The following is an 18,979-nucleotide window of genomic DNA, read 5'->3' on the forward strand; positions in this document are numbered from 1 at the left end:
AAGTTGGGTAAAAATACTTTGGCTGCATAACTTGGGTTCAATACCAAAAGCTCAAATGACAACATCCATTATTACAAATCCAAATAAGGGAAAATCTTAAGAGATTGCACCATGCCAAGAACGTCCCTCTATCATGTGTTAATGATCGTGCTACTAACTTGCAATCTAGTACCACCAAAATGCTTATATTTTAACTACAAAAAAACCCCTCAAACACGTAATTAACTTCTCACAACTACCCTACATAGAGCAAAACATGGACCTTGATAAGCCAAAGGAGGGTGTGGATTTTATGGGATGCCTAGTTCAAGCTTATTTACAAAGGAAAAAACCTAGAATGTGAAAAGCATAGATCATGTGATTAGTTAGGAGCATGTGATGCAAGTGCTAGTGATAAACTAGATTTAGGCAATTAACTTTTTCAGCATGTTAAGGTAGACTAATGAAATAATTTTTAGGAATGCTCTATTTAACCCAAACTTTGGACATGCATACACATCAACGTAAGCAATGCAAAGTCCATCACAAAGAGGTGGGCAAACCCAAAGTTGAATATTTATAGCACCACAACTCAGATGGTCTCCATGCTTCACAATAAGACAAATGCAGAACAAGTCAATAGCTTCTTTGCCCAACATCCTACTCAAATTATTCTATAAGGGAGCTAGTCTCTTCCCTCATGCGAAGCAAATTGAGCTAAGAGCAACCCTCTATTCTCACTGGAGATGTTCATTGTATCACACTTGTTTCAAGCTCTTTTTCTTTCACAATGTTTCAAACTTATCAGTTTATTATGTCCAACCCAAAAACGTATATTACACACAACAGCTGTAAATTATAAATAATGTTGTCTTGGTGTTTTAAATATTATTAATTTTTAATATAACTCGTGTGATGTTTTGAACATTATCATTTTTTAAATATAACTACAATAATGTTTTCAATCTTTTAAATGATGCCTTGATGGTTTAAATATTATTCTTTTTAAATAACTAATCATTTTTTTCAATATAACTGGTGTGATGTTCCAAGTATAGGACTCTGAACACGACATTCTCCAAATTACCACACATACAATGCACCGATTTTGACCTAGCCAATTTCAAAGACTATTAACCACTTGCAGGGAAAAAAATTTAATCTCAGCTCTGAAATCTCACTATAATTATTGGGATATTTAATTGACAGAAATTATAGGTATTGACAGGCATTATAGGTATCCCCATGGCTCTGAGAAAACACTTTGTCTGTAAGGGATGACTCAAAACTGTTGCGGAGCTTATCAGAAGCACAGAGAATCAATTTGCAGCAGCTTTGGGAAAATTGATTTTAATCTGTATGGATTGATTGCCTGCAAGAATACATTTAAAGACCAGCTACTCAGATAAATTCAGACTCTGCAGAACCTCCTATTTTCCAAAACTCACAATCGAGTGCACTTACACAAGGGTTGCGCTCGAGGTAAACAGTAGTTAATGTACTGCGTGAACCAGCTACGGCAATCTCAATACCTTCAAGAGACACTATCTGGTTGTCGTTAAGCCATAAATCCTCCAGCCTGCCAGAAAAAAAAGACCGAGTATTAAAACATTGCCAAGTAAGTACAGAAAGACATACACTAGATAATCACACACAGGATTTACCGGGTCAGTCCATCAACATCTTGAATACTAGAAATTTTATTGGATGACACATCCAAAATGTGGAGATTCACCAGAGTTGAAAGCCCTTCCATTTTTGTGATACCATTATGACTTAAATAAAGCTCCTCCAAGGTTACACAATCCTGTGAATGGCAACAAGTTGGCCAAGCACTAACAATTTTTTGCATCAAATCATGCCCTCCCCAGAAGAGGAAAATGAAAAAAACAAAAAGTGATTACCCTTACCTGAAAACCAAGCATTGAGGTCAGGCGGTTACTCTGAACACTAATTTTCACAAGTCGATTTAGACCGCATAGGTCCACAGCTCGAATGCGATTGCGACCCAACCACAATTCCTGAAGGTTGGTCAGATTGTGCAAGCCCTCCATCACCTGGCATCTCAGTAATATAAGCGCTAGAAATCAAGCATTGAAACATTGACCAGACTTTCAAACATACCCGAATACTATTGGACCCAAGCTCAAGCAGTTGTAAATTGCACAAGTGATCCAATTCCTCCATCTTGGTCACTTCATTCTTTGAAACATACAACTCCTTTAAAGCTGTTGGAGCTTTAGATAAACCATTGAGTGATGATATCTCATTGAAGGACACATCAAGAGTAGTAAGATTAGCAAAAATGCTAGTGAGGGGGAACTTGGTCAACTTGTTGTCCCTTAGCACTAACTCCTGCAGCCAATGGTTAGTCAACTTCAGTGTGCAATTTCCATATACAAAAGATAAAAAAGTCTCTATTGAACAAGCAGGTTACTTCTGAAGAATGCACAGAATACAGAATTAAAATTGGATGTAAAACAGCACATAACATTTTAAAAGTCTTTAACTTGTAGGTGTAAAAGATTGTGCATACTCTTACATACACTTAAGAAAACTAAGATATTATCTTTGCATAACAATCTGATTGGGCAGGCAGTTTGTCACAAGTCCTTATAGGATCTTCTGTACATCACCAATGTATGTCCAGATATCAGAATATCTATTCGTACAACTTTGTTCAGTAAAAACCAACCACATCAAGCAGTTGTAATATTAAGCAACTAGTCACCAAATGCAAGCAAGTTTTGTAGTTGCTAGCAGAAGAGACAACAGATGCATGCACTTACTCATCAAATTAATGTATTAGTGATCAATTTACTACAGTGACCAACACTAAACAAAGTGCAACCCCAAAAATCTCAAAAGCATTATTGGAAAGGGTATAGTGCAATCCTTTCGTGATAAGATTGCCGAGCAGGAACAGGTGCAAAGATCTCTCTAATGGAAAGTATTCATCAGATATTTTGGAAACAAATGTATAGCTAAAGTGAATATGAAGAAACCCAGATAGTTGCTGAAAGTCCAGAAGTGCATTCGATAGAAGGACTCTACATAAGCATCCAATCTACCATGTATTGATTTGCTGTTTCCCATAGCCACAAAACAGAAAACAGAGTCTGAGAAATGCCAATATACAAAAAATAAGCGCATCTATGCTGAGATAGCCAAAATATGAGACAATAGTAGCTGGTATATCTGTAAAGCAAGTGTGGGAAACTGAAAAATAACACCAAGCATGCATCTTTATGGAACACAGGCATGCATGCCCCTTCCCTCCCTCGCTCCCAGCCACCCTCCTTCCCCTTTTCTTATGGCCCTCCATGACAGAATCCTTTCTCTTATCACCTATCTTCTTGACACATTCAATGTGATCTTTGACCATACAAGCACTTGAGTCTGGAGTGTTCGTGTAAACATCCTCCAAATGTTTGGATCCATGGTAGCTTCACTAGAGAACCATAGAGAGAAGGGATAGTGTTTTACTGCATTTGAGAATGAGAAAGGGTGGTTATAGCCATGTGGACATGAGAGAGAGAGAGAGAGAGAGAATGAGACAAGCTGGGAAAAAGGATGACCTCCAGCTGCTCATTTTATACTCTTCCTATATTTTGGGCACTACCCCAAGGTCAACATCCCTTCATGCTATGAGGCCTTTCCCAGAAACCCTAAATGGGACTAGGATAGGAGATTGTCACATGAACAAGCTAAGGTGAGCAACAACAAGAATGGTTTGTGCTTATTGGCAAGAACAACCTCAATGGTTGTAGCAACTAAATTGAGTTTCACGGGTCGCCCATCTCCTGGAGGCTGCGTTTTGCAGTTTTCTTTCTCCTCACTACTCCGTCTGTCCCAAATCCGGTATCTACTACTGCATTTGCTGCTACCAAACATCTTCAAAGGCTGCCTTGCTGCATTTCAAGATCCGTTTAAGTAGGGCACACTCTCCAGCTCATTACTATTATACTTATAATGTTCCTCCTAAGTTCTAGTGTGAACGCTCCATTATCCATTTAACTTCTAGCTAGAGAAGGGTTTTTTCCACGAGTGAACAGCCATCACAAGGTGTGGTACTTAGTACCTTAGGGATTGTACTTTCATATCATTCTAACATAGTGGATGTGGCCTTCCAACACTCTCTTCTCTTGCTGTTCACTTGTTCATTGTAAGTGTATGTGAGTGTGCAAAAGATGTTGAACCCTAACCTAACAATGGTATCAAAGCCATACCTCTTAGCCGTTGCCACTTTGCTCGCGCGCCACCATAGCCATTGTTGAGCCTCAAGCTCGACTGCTCTTCTTTCTCTCAGCCTATGTGTGTTAGCCAGATTCAACTTGCCAACAACCAGTTTTCAAATGTCCAAGCCCGACAGTCTATTGCACTGACCTAATTCAATGCCAAGCCACGCAAGCGTAGACCCGACAGCCTGTTGAGCTAAAATATGCATTGCTTGCTGATTAGCCTCTTAAACAACCCCAAAACACACAAAAAATGCTTTTTTAGAGTAAAAACCCTAAAACGGGGAGCAGTTTGAGAGAGTTTAGTGGAAACCCTAAAACGGGGAGCGGTTTGAGAGAGTTCAGTGGAAACCCTAATTTTTGGGGCACCCTTCCACATCTATAAATAGACACACTGCCCCCATTCAGCCTCATCCCGTCTGTGCAGGTTTCTCACTCCACGTGCAAATTTCAGCCATCAGCCTCCTCCCACGTGGCTGTCTAGCCCTCGAGACTGCTGCCACTCCATCCATGTTTGTTCTTGCCACTGGCGCCTTCATCCATGCTGATGTCAGTGCTAGTGACATTATCATCTACTGTGATCTGATCATCCAGTCATCGCCAGCCACATCAGACACTATTTCAGCCTGCTGTTTTCAGCAGACTGTGCACAATTTCTAGCCTCCGATCAGTGGTACACTGCTGCGTTTACCAGTTTCCAACCTCTAGACTATTGCGTTTTGGTGACCGGCCTGCTGCCATTCACTATTCAGCACTCCTACACTCTGACTGGTGGTCACAGACTTGGGATCTGTCTCGAGTGGAAGTCACACTCCGACATTGCTCTACCCTTGAGCACACTATACACTCTTACATTCATTTACAGCATTCATTCACTTCAAAGTTGTGTTCTCTCTCTCCCTTCTTCTGTTTGTGTTTGAGATTTGAGTTTTGCGTTTAGGGTTTGAGTTTTGCCCTTTGTGTCTATGTCTGTCTCTTTGTGTTTTTGTCATGGTTGTACACTCTATGTAGTGCAAACCCTAGCAGTTTTCTTCACACAGCCTGCTTGCTCAACATCTAGTCAACTGCCTACCAACAAGACTTCACACTATACATGTGGTTGTTGCCTTTGCCCGCTAAGCCTATTGCAGCCTAGCCTAATAGCCAATTACACTACACGTGTCAAGGACATCACAGAGCAACTTGTTAGTATCGATCAAAGGATAAAGGCAAAGCATTTGCTTCTATAGACTCTTGAAGCACCAAGGATTATAGTGCTAAGAAAAAGAGATGCAATTATTGCAAGAAAAAATAGGCATCTTATTGAGGAATGCAAAAAGACAATGGCAAGTGAAAAGAAGAAGCAATCATCCATGAGTATTGCTGAAAATTCAGTCAATGCAAAGGATGCAATTGCACATTTGGCAAGCTTGGTCAGTCATATACTTTCGTTGTACATTGTGCGTATGATCCTTTTTTCACAAGAGCATGGTCTTTCAATTACTGAAAATTGCAGCACATGGTATTTTGATAGTGGAGCTTCCAAGCACATAATGTCCTTTCGTGACTTGTTTGTATCATATGCAAATTTACAAAAGGAAAGATCCATTGTATGTGCAAACAATTCTTTGTATGCAATTCAAGGCATTCGTTAGATTCCCATTATTGCAATGGATGAAAAAACTATCATGCTTGAAAAGGTCTTGTATGTGCCAAGCATTTAAAAAAATTTGCTTTTAGTTTCAACCATTACATGTCCTAGTTTTGTGATTAAATTTCAAATGGATCGATGCAGTGTCTATAACTATAGTGATGGGGATGCACTCATTATCACTGGTACATTATACAATGGACTCTATCAACTTGATTTATACGAGAGGAAAGCATCAGAGGATAAATTACAAGTTGATGCTACCATTTTGGATGACACAGAGTTATGGCATGCTCAGTTTGGTCATCTTAATTATGGCAACTTGCTTCGCCTCAAAAGCAAAAATATAGTGCTTAAACTCTCTCCGTTGAAAGCACCTACTCACGATGTAATTAAAAGTCGTGTACTTGGCAAAATACATCATACTTTGTTTCTCAAAGGTGGATCTATACGTGTTGATCACAAATTACAACTTAATCATATGTGCCCTATAAATCATATATAACAAATAGATGTCATACAATGAATGGGTATGTCAACAAGAAGATTAACTTGCAATGAGTAGCAACAAAACAACAAGTCCAACGCACGATGAAATGTAAAACAATCCGATTGTAATGCCTCGTCATATGCCAATACCCACACAAGTAGATTGATTATTAACGCAAGATGGTGAAGCACACAATGCCCCCTACAAAACAAATAGAGCCAACGTAGCACACCAGCCAGCCATCAGAAGGTCAAAGCAAGGTAAAGTACATGCAGCATGACATGGCAATGATGCTGATTCGGCATACCAGTCAATGTTATGAACAGCATGCCACATGGCTCACTAGTATGCACTTGCAACAAGTCAAATGCAACAGCATGAATGTCACCAAGGCAAAAGTAGCAATAAAGTGGGCAAATCACGTGCTAGTCAACACAAAAGTAAAAAACGTATCTCAATCAACTAACTATAAACATTTGTTACCATGTTAGGAGAGCAAAACATGCAACGAAATAATGAAAGACACAAGATCGATGAAAGAGACAATACACAAGATGTAACTGGGAATAGGAATCCACTATGACAAGAGTACAATGGTTGAGCACCGGCTCACACACTCTACAAGCTCCCTCTCTTCACACCAAGTTTGTGCGAGTACCTGAATGGATTGACAATGTACGGTGGCCACACTCCTTCCATTTATTGTTGGGATAAAGGCCCTTTATTCACCTCTGTGTATAGTACACATGTATTATTTAGTTGTACATGTGAATGCACCCTTATGTGCCCCAAGTATAAATATATTTTATTTTTTGTGTACCAACACATTTTTGATACACCCAAATCGAATCGTACTTTCACTCTCGCTTTGTCACTCTCACTCACTTGCTCACTCCTCGAACTGCTACTCACTCCTCCAGCTGAGCTTCAACAACTAGTATCAGAGCACAGGTTGTGTGTGCTTCCCGAGACCGTAGGCATTGGCTGCCAGTTGCAAGATTGACAGGCAACACGCAACTCGCGAATAGGTCGAGTAGGAGTCGGGGCGTCCAACAAGCAACCAGTTGCAAGACTGACAAGCAACAGGCAGCATGCAAATAGGTTGAGCAGAAGTCGGGGCGTCCAACAGGCAACCAGTCGGCAAGTGCTGAGCGTGTGGCATGCAAGTGACTGGGTTGTGTCGTGATGGCAAGCAACAATCACGTGATGGGTGACACTGCAAGGACGACCTGCAGGCGCATGCGAGCACCAGGCGTGACGGACTTGTGACCAACATGGGAGGGGCAACCAGCGCAACGGACAGTGGGCAACAAGCACGCATGACAAGCGACGAGGCGGACAGTGGGCAACAAGCACGCATGACAGACGCGCTTGATGGGCTTTTCCCAGATTTGATCCCATCTATGCCTAACAGTGACATTCGTGTCAAAAATCGCAAACACTGTGCGTGTTGACCTCAATTAAATTGGAGATTTTGCCAAATTTGTCAAAATTTTGCTCTTTCTTGACAGTGGACCCCGGAAAATTGGGGCTTTTCATATTTTGATGAAATTTTGCTCAGCTGGGACAGATTGGCTGACATCTATGCACTGTTGGATCTGGAATTTTGGGGTTTTGTGCAGAATTTGGTAAATTTCTGCAGTATTTGCTTGTGTGGTGGCTGGTTTATGTATAAACAGCCGATATTTATTATTGTTTGAGGAAGAACAGCAATGTATATGCTGGTTCAGCTTTTGCTTCTACAGTTTAGTGCATTTACTCCATAGAAACATGAAACAAGGAACGGAAATGGGGAACGGGGACGGGGACGGTGACGCAGGTGCCAAACTTAGGAAACGGGGACGTGGCAACAGGAACGGCATTAAAATTTTTTAAATTATTTTTGAAAATTAATATATTTCATCCATAGTTCATGTGGAGTACTAAAGCCAAGGTCTATAATCCACAATGACAAATTAATATTTCAATCAATTCATGTGGTGTCGTGGGCAAAGCCAAGACAGGCATGTGAGTGAGAGACAAGCAAGCTACAGGCGAAGTTGGCAGGAGACAGGTGTGTGATTCAATAGGCAGTAAACTAAGGCAATCAACTGGTCACTTTGTAGGTAAGTTCTGTGCGACGTGGCGTTCCCTGTCACGTTCTTGACAAGGAACGCAGCAGGGAATGCGTTCCCTATTTGGAACGTGACAGGAAACGTCCCACCCAACAGGGACACAATTTGGAAAGGATTTCAGTCCGAAACAGCATTTCGGTACCACGGGCAGCCGTTCCGACCGTTCCCTATCACTATGATTTACTCCTGTGTTCATGATAAAAATGGCTGAAACTTTTTCCGGTTCAAACATCAAGAGTTTGATTGATGATAAGTTGAGGGCCATCTTTATGATCATGGCACTGCCTAATTCTTGGGAGACCTTGGTGGTTTCTCTCAGCAATAACCCCAACTCTCATATAATGGTGTGAGGGGTTCAATCTTAAATGAAGAAATTAGACATATGTCTAGTGGAGAAGGTAGCAACTCAACTTGTAATGTAAGAGGTAGGGCTAAAAAGAAAAATGCAAATGCTAGACAGATAAACAAAAGCAAGAGCAAAGGAAAGGAAAAGAGTGACATTACTTGCTATCACTGTGGTTGGAAGGGCCACAAAAAGCTTGATTGCATGTCCTACAAGAAAGAACAAAAGAGAAAGAAAAATGCAAGAGACAAAAAGAAGAAAGAGGACAAGACATATGCATCTAAGGCAGCCAAAGGCAAGGAAAAGGCCAATGTGGCCTCCAGTGTAGTCATAAAGGAGCTTTCGAATACAGAGGCTATTGTATTATGTGCAATTGATTATGATGCCCTTGTATGTCACATGCAGGATATGCAAATTACCAAGGCTGATGTGATTGATGCACTTTTGTCAGCTAATGATAGCGTCACTCAAACTTGGATTATAAACTCTGATGCCTCTTTCCATGTAACTCCTTGCTTGGAGTGTTTTGCTATGTTCAATGCAAGTAGTTATGGAAAAGTATACCTTGGAAATAACCATGCTTGCAACATTGATGAGATTGGCACTTCAAAGATGTCAATGTGAGAGTGCGCTGCGGAAGAGGGAATACGAACACGGAGGGAGAGAGAGAGAGAGAAAGCAGAAAATAAGGAAGAGAAATCTGCACTGACTGAAATGAATGCTGAATACACTGAAATGGACTAATCAGTCCCTGCACGCAGCCCACAGCGTCAGTGAGGGCACCAGATCAGGCTGATGATGATGGCAGCACCATCACGGGGGAGAAGGAGTGTCGGAATCTGCAAGAAGACAAGTGATCAAGTGGGGAGGGGGGCTGCCTATAAATAGGCAAAGGAAAAACCCTAACCCTAACCCTAAAATGGGCGCAAACCCTAAAAATGCCCTAAAATGGGCGCCCCACAACAGTGACCAAAAAGTGGTCGGGCAGCCAGTGGCTGCCCACTAAAAGAGGCCAAAAAGAAATACACAACCTAAGACAGCCAGTCGAGAGTGACTAGCCTCCCCCATCATAACACATGACAGACATGCTAGAGCTCCTAATGTCCTCATCTGACTCAGACTGAGGCTCACAGGTAGGAGATGACAAGGCATGACAAACATGACTGCTAACACCCCCTCTCAGATCCTGGATGTGGCGAAAGGCCAAGGGAGAAACGGATCTTGGGGTGGCAAGAGGAATGCCAAGGTCGCTGAAGTCCATCAATGTAGACTGCAACGGAAGGAGCTCCTCATGATCCTGGAAATCCCCCTCTAAAACACTAGGGGCCAGGAAATCCACAGCCACATCACCGAGATCGTCCCCCTCTGAAAGGGATGGGGGGTACGAGGAAACCACCAGAGGAGAAGGTGGGGGATGGGAAGGAACCTGTGGAATAGAAGGTGCACAAGCGGGAACGGGTGTAGCAATAGACTACCGCGGAGGACCTTGCATCAAAGAAGGGGAATGGAGCCTGTAAAGCCCGCTCTCCTGCCAACCTGTAGATAAGACAGCTCCTGTAAAAGAATTCTCAATAACAACGGCATGCTCGGGGAAGATCACTCGTGTGCCAAGCCTTGTAAAGCCATAAACTGAGAGGAGGGGAAGGCCCAAATCCGAAACATGTAGGGCCTGTGAAAAGGAGCTCAAAGGTCGGTCGGTAAACAAAGGCAATGTGCCAACACCACGAATAGGCACCGATAAAATATCACCAACAGTGACTGAACCCTCTGATGGACAGAGATCCTGTAACAAATCAACTCGGGGAATCATATGACTCGAAGCACTACTATCCACTAACCAAGGCTGCGCAGAAGACACTGCAGCCCCCACGGAAGAAGGATCCTCCTCCAAAGCATGGATATGAAGGAACACTAACTCATGGGTAACAGCTGGTGTAGAGGTAGAAGAAGGCTCTGATGTAGATTCACCCTTCGCTCTCGGACGAAGGTGAGGGTACTTCTTCCAGCATTTCTCCTCGGGATGTGTCCCTTTCCCACAGTGTGGGCACTTCGGGCTCTCTGAATCTGTGTCAGAGCCTGAAGAATTGTCCTTCTTCTTGGCCTTTGACTTCTTCTTCTTCTTCTGTCCTCCCGAACCTGCAACAAAGGCTCTAGTGGAGTCGGAACCACTGGCACTGACCTCTCTGAGTCGCTCTTCATGCTCCAAGACAAGCGGGGATAGCTCCTCCCATAGAAGCTGGGCACGGGTCCTCGAAGTAAGAAGGCTGGTGTAGAAGACATCAAACCGAGGCGATGGCAGCTGAGTCAAGAGAATCATAGCCACGTCTTCATAAGATATCGTCCGACCGAGGGATGCAAGCTCATCCCTCATATCCGTAATCTGTTTTGATGTGGTCCTTCATGGAAGGACTATCATCAATAGCGAGCATCCGCAACTTCTTTTCGAGAGATATCCGATGGGCAAACGTCTTTTGTTGATAGAGAGACGCGAGCTTTCTCCACACGGTTGTTGCAGTCTTCAACCTGTGAACATGAACAAGGACAGAATCCTGCAAACTCAGAAAGAGGAAAGATCTGGCTCTAGAATTGAGCCGATCCCATAAGGCTGCACGATCCATAGATGTCCCATCTGCGGGATCCACCTTAGGCCAGGGAATAGGAACAGAAACAAGCTCCCAAAGATCCAAGGAGTCCAAGATACACTCCACCTTGCAGGACCATAGAGAAAAGTTGGAGCCATCCAACCGGTCCTCTTTGGGCAGCTGAGGAAGTACGGGTACCTGTACAGGGGGTACCAAAGGCTGCATCTTCGGCCCACTGGAAGGGGATCGCCGAGATACATGAATAGAAGGGGGACGGGAAAGAGAAATAGACTCCGGACGACGGTCCTCGTGATAGAAATCACGCCTCCGTTCAGATGAGTGTCGAGACAAAAGCTCGTCATCTGAGTCATCAAAGCCCGTAAACTGATGAGAAGATATCTTCGATATCTGCAAACACAAAAACACAACAAGGGAAGGTTGCCGGTACCAAAACACAAACACCAGAAGCTCCTGAGCTGGCCGCCTTGCACAGAGCACAAGGATGATGTCAAATGCAAGTGCTAACGATGCAATCACCATAGAAAAACAGCCTCCTGCCTCAAAACGCCAGTAAGGAAGATGTCGCCCAGCTGTTGGGAAGGCTGCCTGGCTGAAAACGCAAGCAGGAAAAGGTTGTTGATGACATGGCAGCCACTGGAGAAGGCGCCAGCAGCAAACACAAATATTTGGGACCTCCTAGAAGGGCCGCCTTGGCTGTTGGGGATGACGCCAGCAGCAAACGCAAAGATGTGACACCAAAACAGGCCGCCTTGATCAAGAAGATGGTGCAGAAGGTGACGCCTCAGCTGTTGGAGACGTCTTGACCAGCAAACGCAAGGTTGTGGGTGTTCTCTCGCGTAAATCTCAGCTCCGTGTACTCTCCTTCAGCTCTGATACCATGTGAGAGTGCGTTGCGGAAGAGGGAATACGAACGTGGAGGGAGAGAGAGAGAGAAAGCAGAAAATAAGGAAGAGAAATCTGCACTGACTGAAATGAATGCTGAATACACTGAAATGGACTGATCACTCCCTGCACGCAGCCCACAGCGTCAATGAGGGCACCAGATCAGGCTGATGATGATGGCAGCACCATCACGGGGGAGGAGTGTCGGAATCTACAAGAAGACAAGTGATCAAGTGGGGAGGGGGGCTGCCTATAAATAGGCAAAGGACAAACCCTAACCCTAACCCTAAAATGGGCGCAAACCCTAAAAATGCCCTAAAATGGGCGCCCCACAACTGTTGTGGGGCCCCCCTAAAATGGGCGCCCCACAACAGTGACCAAAAAGTGGCCGGGCAGCTAGTGGCTGCCCACTAAAAGAGGCCAAAAAGAAATACACAACCTAAGACAGCCAATCGAGAGTGACTAGCCTCCCCCATCATAACACATGACAGACATGTCAGAGCTCCTAATGTCCTCGTCTGACTCAGACTGAGGCTCACAGGCAGGAGATGACAAGGCATGACAAACATGACTGCTAACAGTCAAATATGTGCCTAGCATCAAAAAGAGTTTACTATCTGTTGGTCAGCTTGACTTGCATGGTTACACTACACTTTTTGGTGGTGGTTTGTGGAAATTGAAAAAGGGTTCCATGCTGATTGCAAAAGGAACCAAGAAGGGCACTTTGTATTGTTTGCACTGTAAAGCTTTGAATGGCAAGCTTCTTGCAGTTGCTGAAATTGGTTGTCGTTTGGAGTTGTGGCATAAGAGATTAGGCCATATAAGCCAGAAAGGACTTGATGTGCTTACCTCTTTGAAGAGGGTTGATAGAAAAGGCTCTAAACTTGACTTTTGTAATGAGTGTCAATTTGGAAAGCAAATGAAAAATTCATTATACTCTAGTGTCTCTCGTAAGTCCAATGTCTTGGACTTAGTGCATTCTAATGTATGTAGTATGCCCATAAAATCGTTGGGTGGTGTTGCATACTTTGTCTCTTTTATTAATGATTGTTCCAAGAAGATTTGGGTTTATCTGTTGAAAAAGAAAAGTGAAGTATTTGCTGTTTTTAAAACTTTTCATGCATTTGTGACTACTCAAACAGGTAGAAAGCTGAAATGCTTGAGAACTAATAATGAGGGTGAGTTCACATCTACTAAGTTCAAGTCTTCGTTACAGCCCTTCTTCAAATGGGATGGCTGAAAGATATAATAGGACTTTATGTGAAAGAGTGCGATGCATGCTGTCCACTGCTAATCTCTCTCATGAATTTTGGGGAGAGGCACTTAAAACCACAGTTCACATTTGCAACCACTCTCCAAACAGGTCCTTAAGTAATGGCATCCTTGAGGAGGTTTGGTCTGGCAAATCGACCTCATATGACCATTTACAAATTTTCGGTTATGATGCCTTCGTGCATGTTAGAGATGAGCTGAGGAACAAACTTGACCCAAAATCCACCAAAGGCATTTTCATGGGCAATGGTGATGAGGGTGAATTTGGCTACAAAGTGTGGCTACCTCAGTCTAGGAAATTATTCGCAGCCGTAATGTTGAGTTTAATGAGGCAAAATGGTTGAAAGGTACTTTAGCCTCCAATGAAGACATGAAAAAGGTCAAATTTCAGAATTTGCAACCACCTATTACTTCAAATGATGAGCCTCACGATGCTGTACCACAGACTAAAACTAATGATCAGTCAGTTATTTTTTAGCCAAATGATGATGGACAACGAATAGAAGCACAAGGAGGTCATGGACAACAAGATAGACTTGCTAATTATGAAAATGCAAGTGCTAGTAATGAAAATGAAGGTGCTGTACAGCATGAACAACATGCTGAAAATGGCTTACAGTAGCCAATAAACGCTGAAAATAACATACCTCCAGATGTAGACCCAATTCCTAAAAATGTAGATCATTGGGTACACAGGTCTACACATTTACGAAGGCAACCACATAGGTATGACCCCTCTTTGCACTATGCGATGCTTACAGATAAGGGTGAGCCTCTTACATATAAAGAGGCCAAGTCATGCAAATTCAGCAATAAGTGGGAGCTAGCTATGCAAGAAGATATTAAATCTCAGTATGCTAATGATACTTGGGATCTTGTGTCATTGCCCAAAGGAAGGAAGCCTCTTCCAAACAAATGGTTTTACAAAGTAAAGACAATTGATGGGAAACCCAAGTACAAGGCAAGACTGGTTGCCAAAGGGTATGCACAGAAGAAAGGGATTGACTTCCAAGAGGTCTTCTCACCTGTTGTAAAGATGACCACTCTACGTGTACTTTTTGCTCTCACTGCTGTATTAGACTTACAGCTATACCAAATGGATGTAAAAACAGCTTTTCTACATGGTGACATTGATGAGGAAATCTACACAGCCCGAGGGCTTTGTAGTTCCTGGAAAAGAGCAGATGGTGTATAAACTAAAACGCAGCTTGTATGGGCTGAAGCAAGCACCACGGCAATGGTACAAAAAGTTTGACACTTTTATGCTCTCTCATGGGTTTACACATAGCCATGCAAATCATTGTTTGTACATGAAAAAGGATACAGAAGGCAGCCCCATCATACTTGTTTTGTATGTAGATGATATGTTGCTAGCTGGGAAAAGAAAGACTAGCTTGGATGCCTTTAAAGATCAACTGAAATCAGCCTTCTCCATGAAAGATTTAGGGAATGCAAAGCATATTTTGGGCATGAGGATTAGTAGGGATAGAATGCAAAAATTGTTGTTTTTATCTCAAGAAAAGTACATTGAAAAGGTACTAGACAAATTTAACATGGCTGAAGTTAAGTATTTTGGGGTGCTCTTACCTCCATTCCTTAAGCTTAGTAAAGCCAATAGCCCAAAAGATGACATGGAAACCACTGCTATGAAGGGAGTCCCTTCTACATCAGCTTGTGGCTCTCTTATGTATGCTATGGTTGCTACTCATCCAGACATTGCTCATGCAATGGGAGTTGTTAACAAGTTTATGCCAAATCCTGGCAAAACACATTGGGAGGCTGTCAAGTGTATTCTTTGATACCTAAAGGATACACAAAGAAAGTGTATTTGCTATGGACAGGGTGCATTTAGTTTGCAAGGTTATTGTGATGTGGACATGGTAGGTGACTTGGACACTCGTAGGTCCACTAACGGGTATGTCTTTACAGTTGCTAGTAGGGTCGTTTCTTGGTGTTCCAGGTTGCAGAACATCATAGCACTGACTACTACTCAAGTTGAATACATACCAGCTACTAAAGTTTCTAAGGAAGCTATATGGCTGAGCAAAATTGCAGAGGATCTCGACGTGTCTATGGGTACTGCAGTGTTGGGATGTGATAGCCAGAATGTTGTGTATCTGGCTAAGAATGCCATGTATCATTCATGCACAAAGCATATAGATATGCAATATCACTTTATCAGACAAATTTTGGAAGATGGTCAAATCACATTGACCAAGATCAAAACACAGGACAACCCTACAAATGTTCTCACTAAAAGTCTAAGCAAAGCTCACCATGAGCATTGCATACGACTAGTGGAAGTTGGTTAGAGGTGCACTTCGGACCTTTAAGTGGGAGGTTGTTGGGATAAAGGCCCTTTATCACCTCCATGTATAGTACACGTGTATTATTTAGTTGTACATGTGAATGCACCCTTACGTGCCCTAAGTATAAATACATTTTATTCTTTGTGTACCAACACATTCTTGATACACCCAAATCGAATCGTACTTTCACTCTCTCGCTCTGTCACTCTCACTCACCTGCTCACTCGAACTCTTGCTCACTCCTCCAGCTAAGCGGGTAAAGGCCCTTTATTCACCTCTGTATATAGTACACGTGTATTATTTAGTTATACATGTGAATGCACCCTTACATGCCCTAAGTATAAATACATTTTATTCTTTGTGTACCAACACATTGTTGGTACACCCAAATCGAATCGTACTTTCACTCTCTCGCTCTGTCACTCTCACTCACCTACACACTCCTCGAACTGTTGCTCACTCCTCCACCTAAGCTCCAACATTTATAGACAAAACTATAGGAGTTGTCCTACCACAAAATAGGTTGGCCAGTTATCAAATAAAAAATAAAGAGAGTACCAAATTAGGCCATGGATGCCAGTGAACCTATGATATGACCACTTCTAATAAGATCAGCCCAATGATGATAGCACCGAGCTTTACATAGCATGGGGCAAAATTAGAGATCAACATACGCTTATTTTCCTTGATCCAAGAGCATGATCAAGCTTTATCTCTGTTAACATGACTACCTCTCTCGGTATCAAAGACAATCAGATGGGACTCATGGGTGAGATTGGTAATATTATCTCTTTAAAACAGCCCCAAACCATGTAAATTACCAAAAGTTTCATTAAGTAGTGCGTGGTCCTAGAGAGTTTGAGTGTCCCATAAGCAAAATCCTAATTTGGCGCCTACATCCAACCCTCCTACTGTTGTTGGCAACTGTTTTCCAGCCATCCCACATTGTTAGACATCATCTGCAAGCTACGCTAATTGCTATCAAATCTATTGCTAGATTTGTTTATTAATTTGTTGTTGTCAACATGATTGTTTATATTATACAAATAGCCGTGTTTATGGTTCAGCACTACCATACAACTTGCCACATCATTAGATTTGCTGCATTTTGATGTAGCAACTATGGCTTGCATCATCCTAACTATTTTCAATCCATTGCCTGCTCTTCCGAGTTGTCCAACTTTGTCTGCCGCTAATCCAAACTCTCCAAATCTGTATTTGTTGCTATACTTTTGGAAGCTATCCGCTTCATTTTGGGATCCATATAGAGGACAATACACTCTCCACCTCGCACTCTTTGCCCTAGTTCTAAAGACATGGGAGTTCGAGGTTTTGTATTCACCTTGCATGGTGTGTTCACTACATGAGCATTCTATTTTTTCATTCTTCTTTATTCATCTTCTGTGTTTATTGTCTCTATGTTACCCTAATCGCACTGAGTTCTTTTGTCAATCTGTGCTTCATTGCACAATTGTGTTTGTTATTCGTAGACAATGATTGTATTTGTTGTTTGTAGACGAGTATTTCTTCACACACACAACAATGACAAGCAATGCTCACAAAAGATGTTCAAGGTACCCGAATACACCACTAGAGATGCTCCAAGTCTCCAGTTTGGGATCATGACTTTCAATCCAAAATACATCTAAAGAAAGAGCACCAAGTAAATGTCAAATATAAAAGCACATCATGACCATGGTTTCCCCTCCTTCAAAGTTGAAGGCAATAATTTGCATTCTTCTTGTCACAAGTTCTCAGCGCCTCTTGGGTGTGGGTTTTCATGTGTAAAGCAAAGATATTTCATCACAATGCACACCAAGCTCTTTCAATGATTTTTATCCAATAAGATACCAAGCTTCCAAGTCCTTGACTATGATAATAGTCCTTTGATTGGCACAAACATTGCCTAGGAATGAGTGTATAAAGGGTGACATTTAACCACATGCAAATTTGCCATGCACCTAAAGTAGAGAATTTGAAGAAAGAAAAATGTCTTGTTTAATTTGTAGGCTGTAGCACTTTAGGATAAAGTCAGCAGCATTTTGTAGGCTGTAGCAAGCACAAGCAATCCTCAGTTTTCTTTAGGATAAAGTCAGCAGCATTTTCTTGCCATTTGTTTACCAAAGTTATTTGTAAACATCATAATACTTCACCAAAGGTTCTCCTATCCCTTAACAATAGCAGTATCTCACCAAAGTTCATCTACTCTTAGCTACATTAGTTTAATAAAGCCATGAAAGTAAATCAATTGAATAACAAATAAACTGATCTAATGACTCTTCTAAGCAACAAACTCACACAACCTCTGACATTTGTAAGGATACCAAAAAAAGTCATCCTGAGGTATCTTTTTTTAAAGTTTGACCGTCAGGATAAAACTGGCAGAACGTTGTAAGAATGGAAGCCGAATGATAGATACAAGAAGAAGAAGTGGCACACAGACAGACCTGCAAGCCACTAAGGGCAGGCCAATGCGCAAGGGGATGGACGGCATCATCTGTGAGCAAGTTCTGCCTGAGGCTGAGCTTCCTGAGGTTGGAGAGGGAGCCGATTCTGCTGTCCAGGGCCGAGAGCCTGTTGGTGGTCAGGTCCAGTTCTCTCAGACTGGCAGGAAGGTCTACATCCCTGAGATCGTGCAGCTGAGAGCCTGTGAGATCCAACACGTCCTCGTCCTCTCCCGTCGCCTCTGCCATTAAGTCCCCTGGCGTCATTCCCGCCTTCCGTTACATATGTATGCCCCTCTCTGAATATACAGCCGTGCCTGTCCCTGTGCCTCTGGCTCTAGCCCCTTCCAGTTCTTCTTGCTTCTTTGTTACCACGCTATGCATGAAATGACAATCCTTAGATTGTTAATTACTCTTGGACCCCACCTTTGGAGGGGGTTTCACGAGGGCCACGGCCCACTTAGGAAAAGGACTTACACCACCTTCCCACAGCCCCTTTTCAAAACACACGGAATGGAAGCTATAGTTTTTAGCATGGCTTTCCCATGGAGTCAGCCGAGGCCCGATAGGATGTTAAAGGTTTAATCTGCTTTTATTGAAACCAAAAGATATCTACATGCATTCATTTACTGACTGTGTAGACTGTTGAATGGCAAAACAATTAACAAACGTTTC

General features: G+C 42.5%; 1 protein-coding gene across 1 annotated transcript; it reads right to left on the bottom strand.

Moving 5' to 3' along the window:
* Positions 1-1,135: 1,135 nt before the first annotated feature.
* LOC148018936 (Leucine-rich repeat (LRR) family protein) lies at positions 1,136-18,747 on the bottom strand. Its single transcript, XM_087701413.1, has 6 exons — positions 18,308-18,747; positions 2,104-2,334; positions 1,890-2,036; positions 1,644-1,786; positions 1,444-1,558; positions 1,136-1,351 (listed from the first exon to the last, which is right to left on the bottom strand). Exons 1-6 carry the CDS (start codon positions 18,569-18,571, stop codon positions 1,283-1,285), a joined length of 969 nt encoding a protein of 322 aa, XP_087557539.1. The 5' UTR covers positions 18,572-18,747; the 3' UTR covers positions 1,136-1,282.
* Positions 18,748-18,979: the final 232 nt, after the last annotated feature.

The sequence above is a fragment of the Lygodium microphyllum genome, chromosome 20 (genome assembly GCF_053477565.2).
Source record: "Lygodium microphyllum isolate KBCC chromosome 20, Lygodium_microphyllum_v1.1.10, whole genome shotgun sequence".
Taxonomy (NCBI): domain Eukaryota; kingdom Viridiplantae; phylum Streptophyta; class Polypodiopsida; order Schizaeales; family Lygodiaceae; genus Lygodium; species Lygodium microphyllum.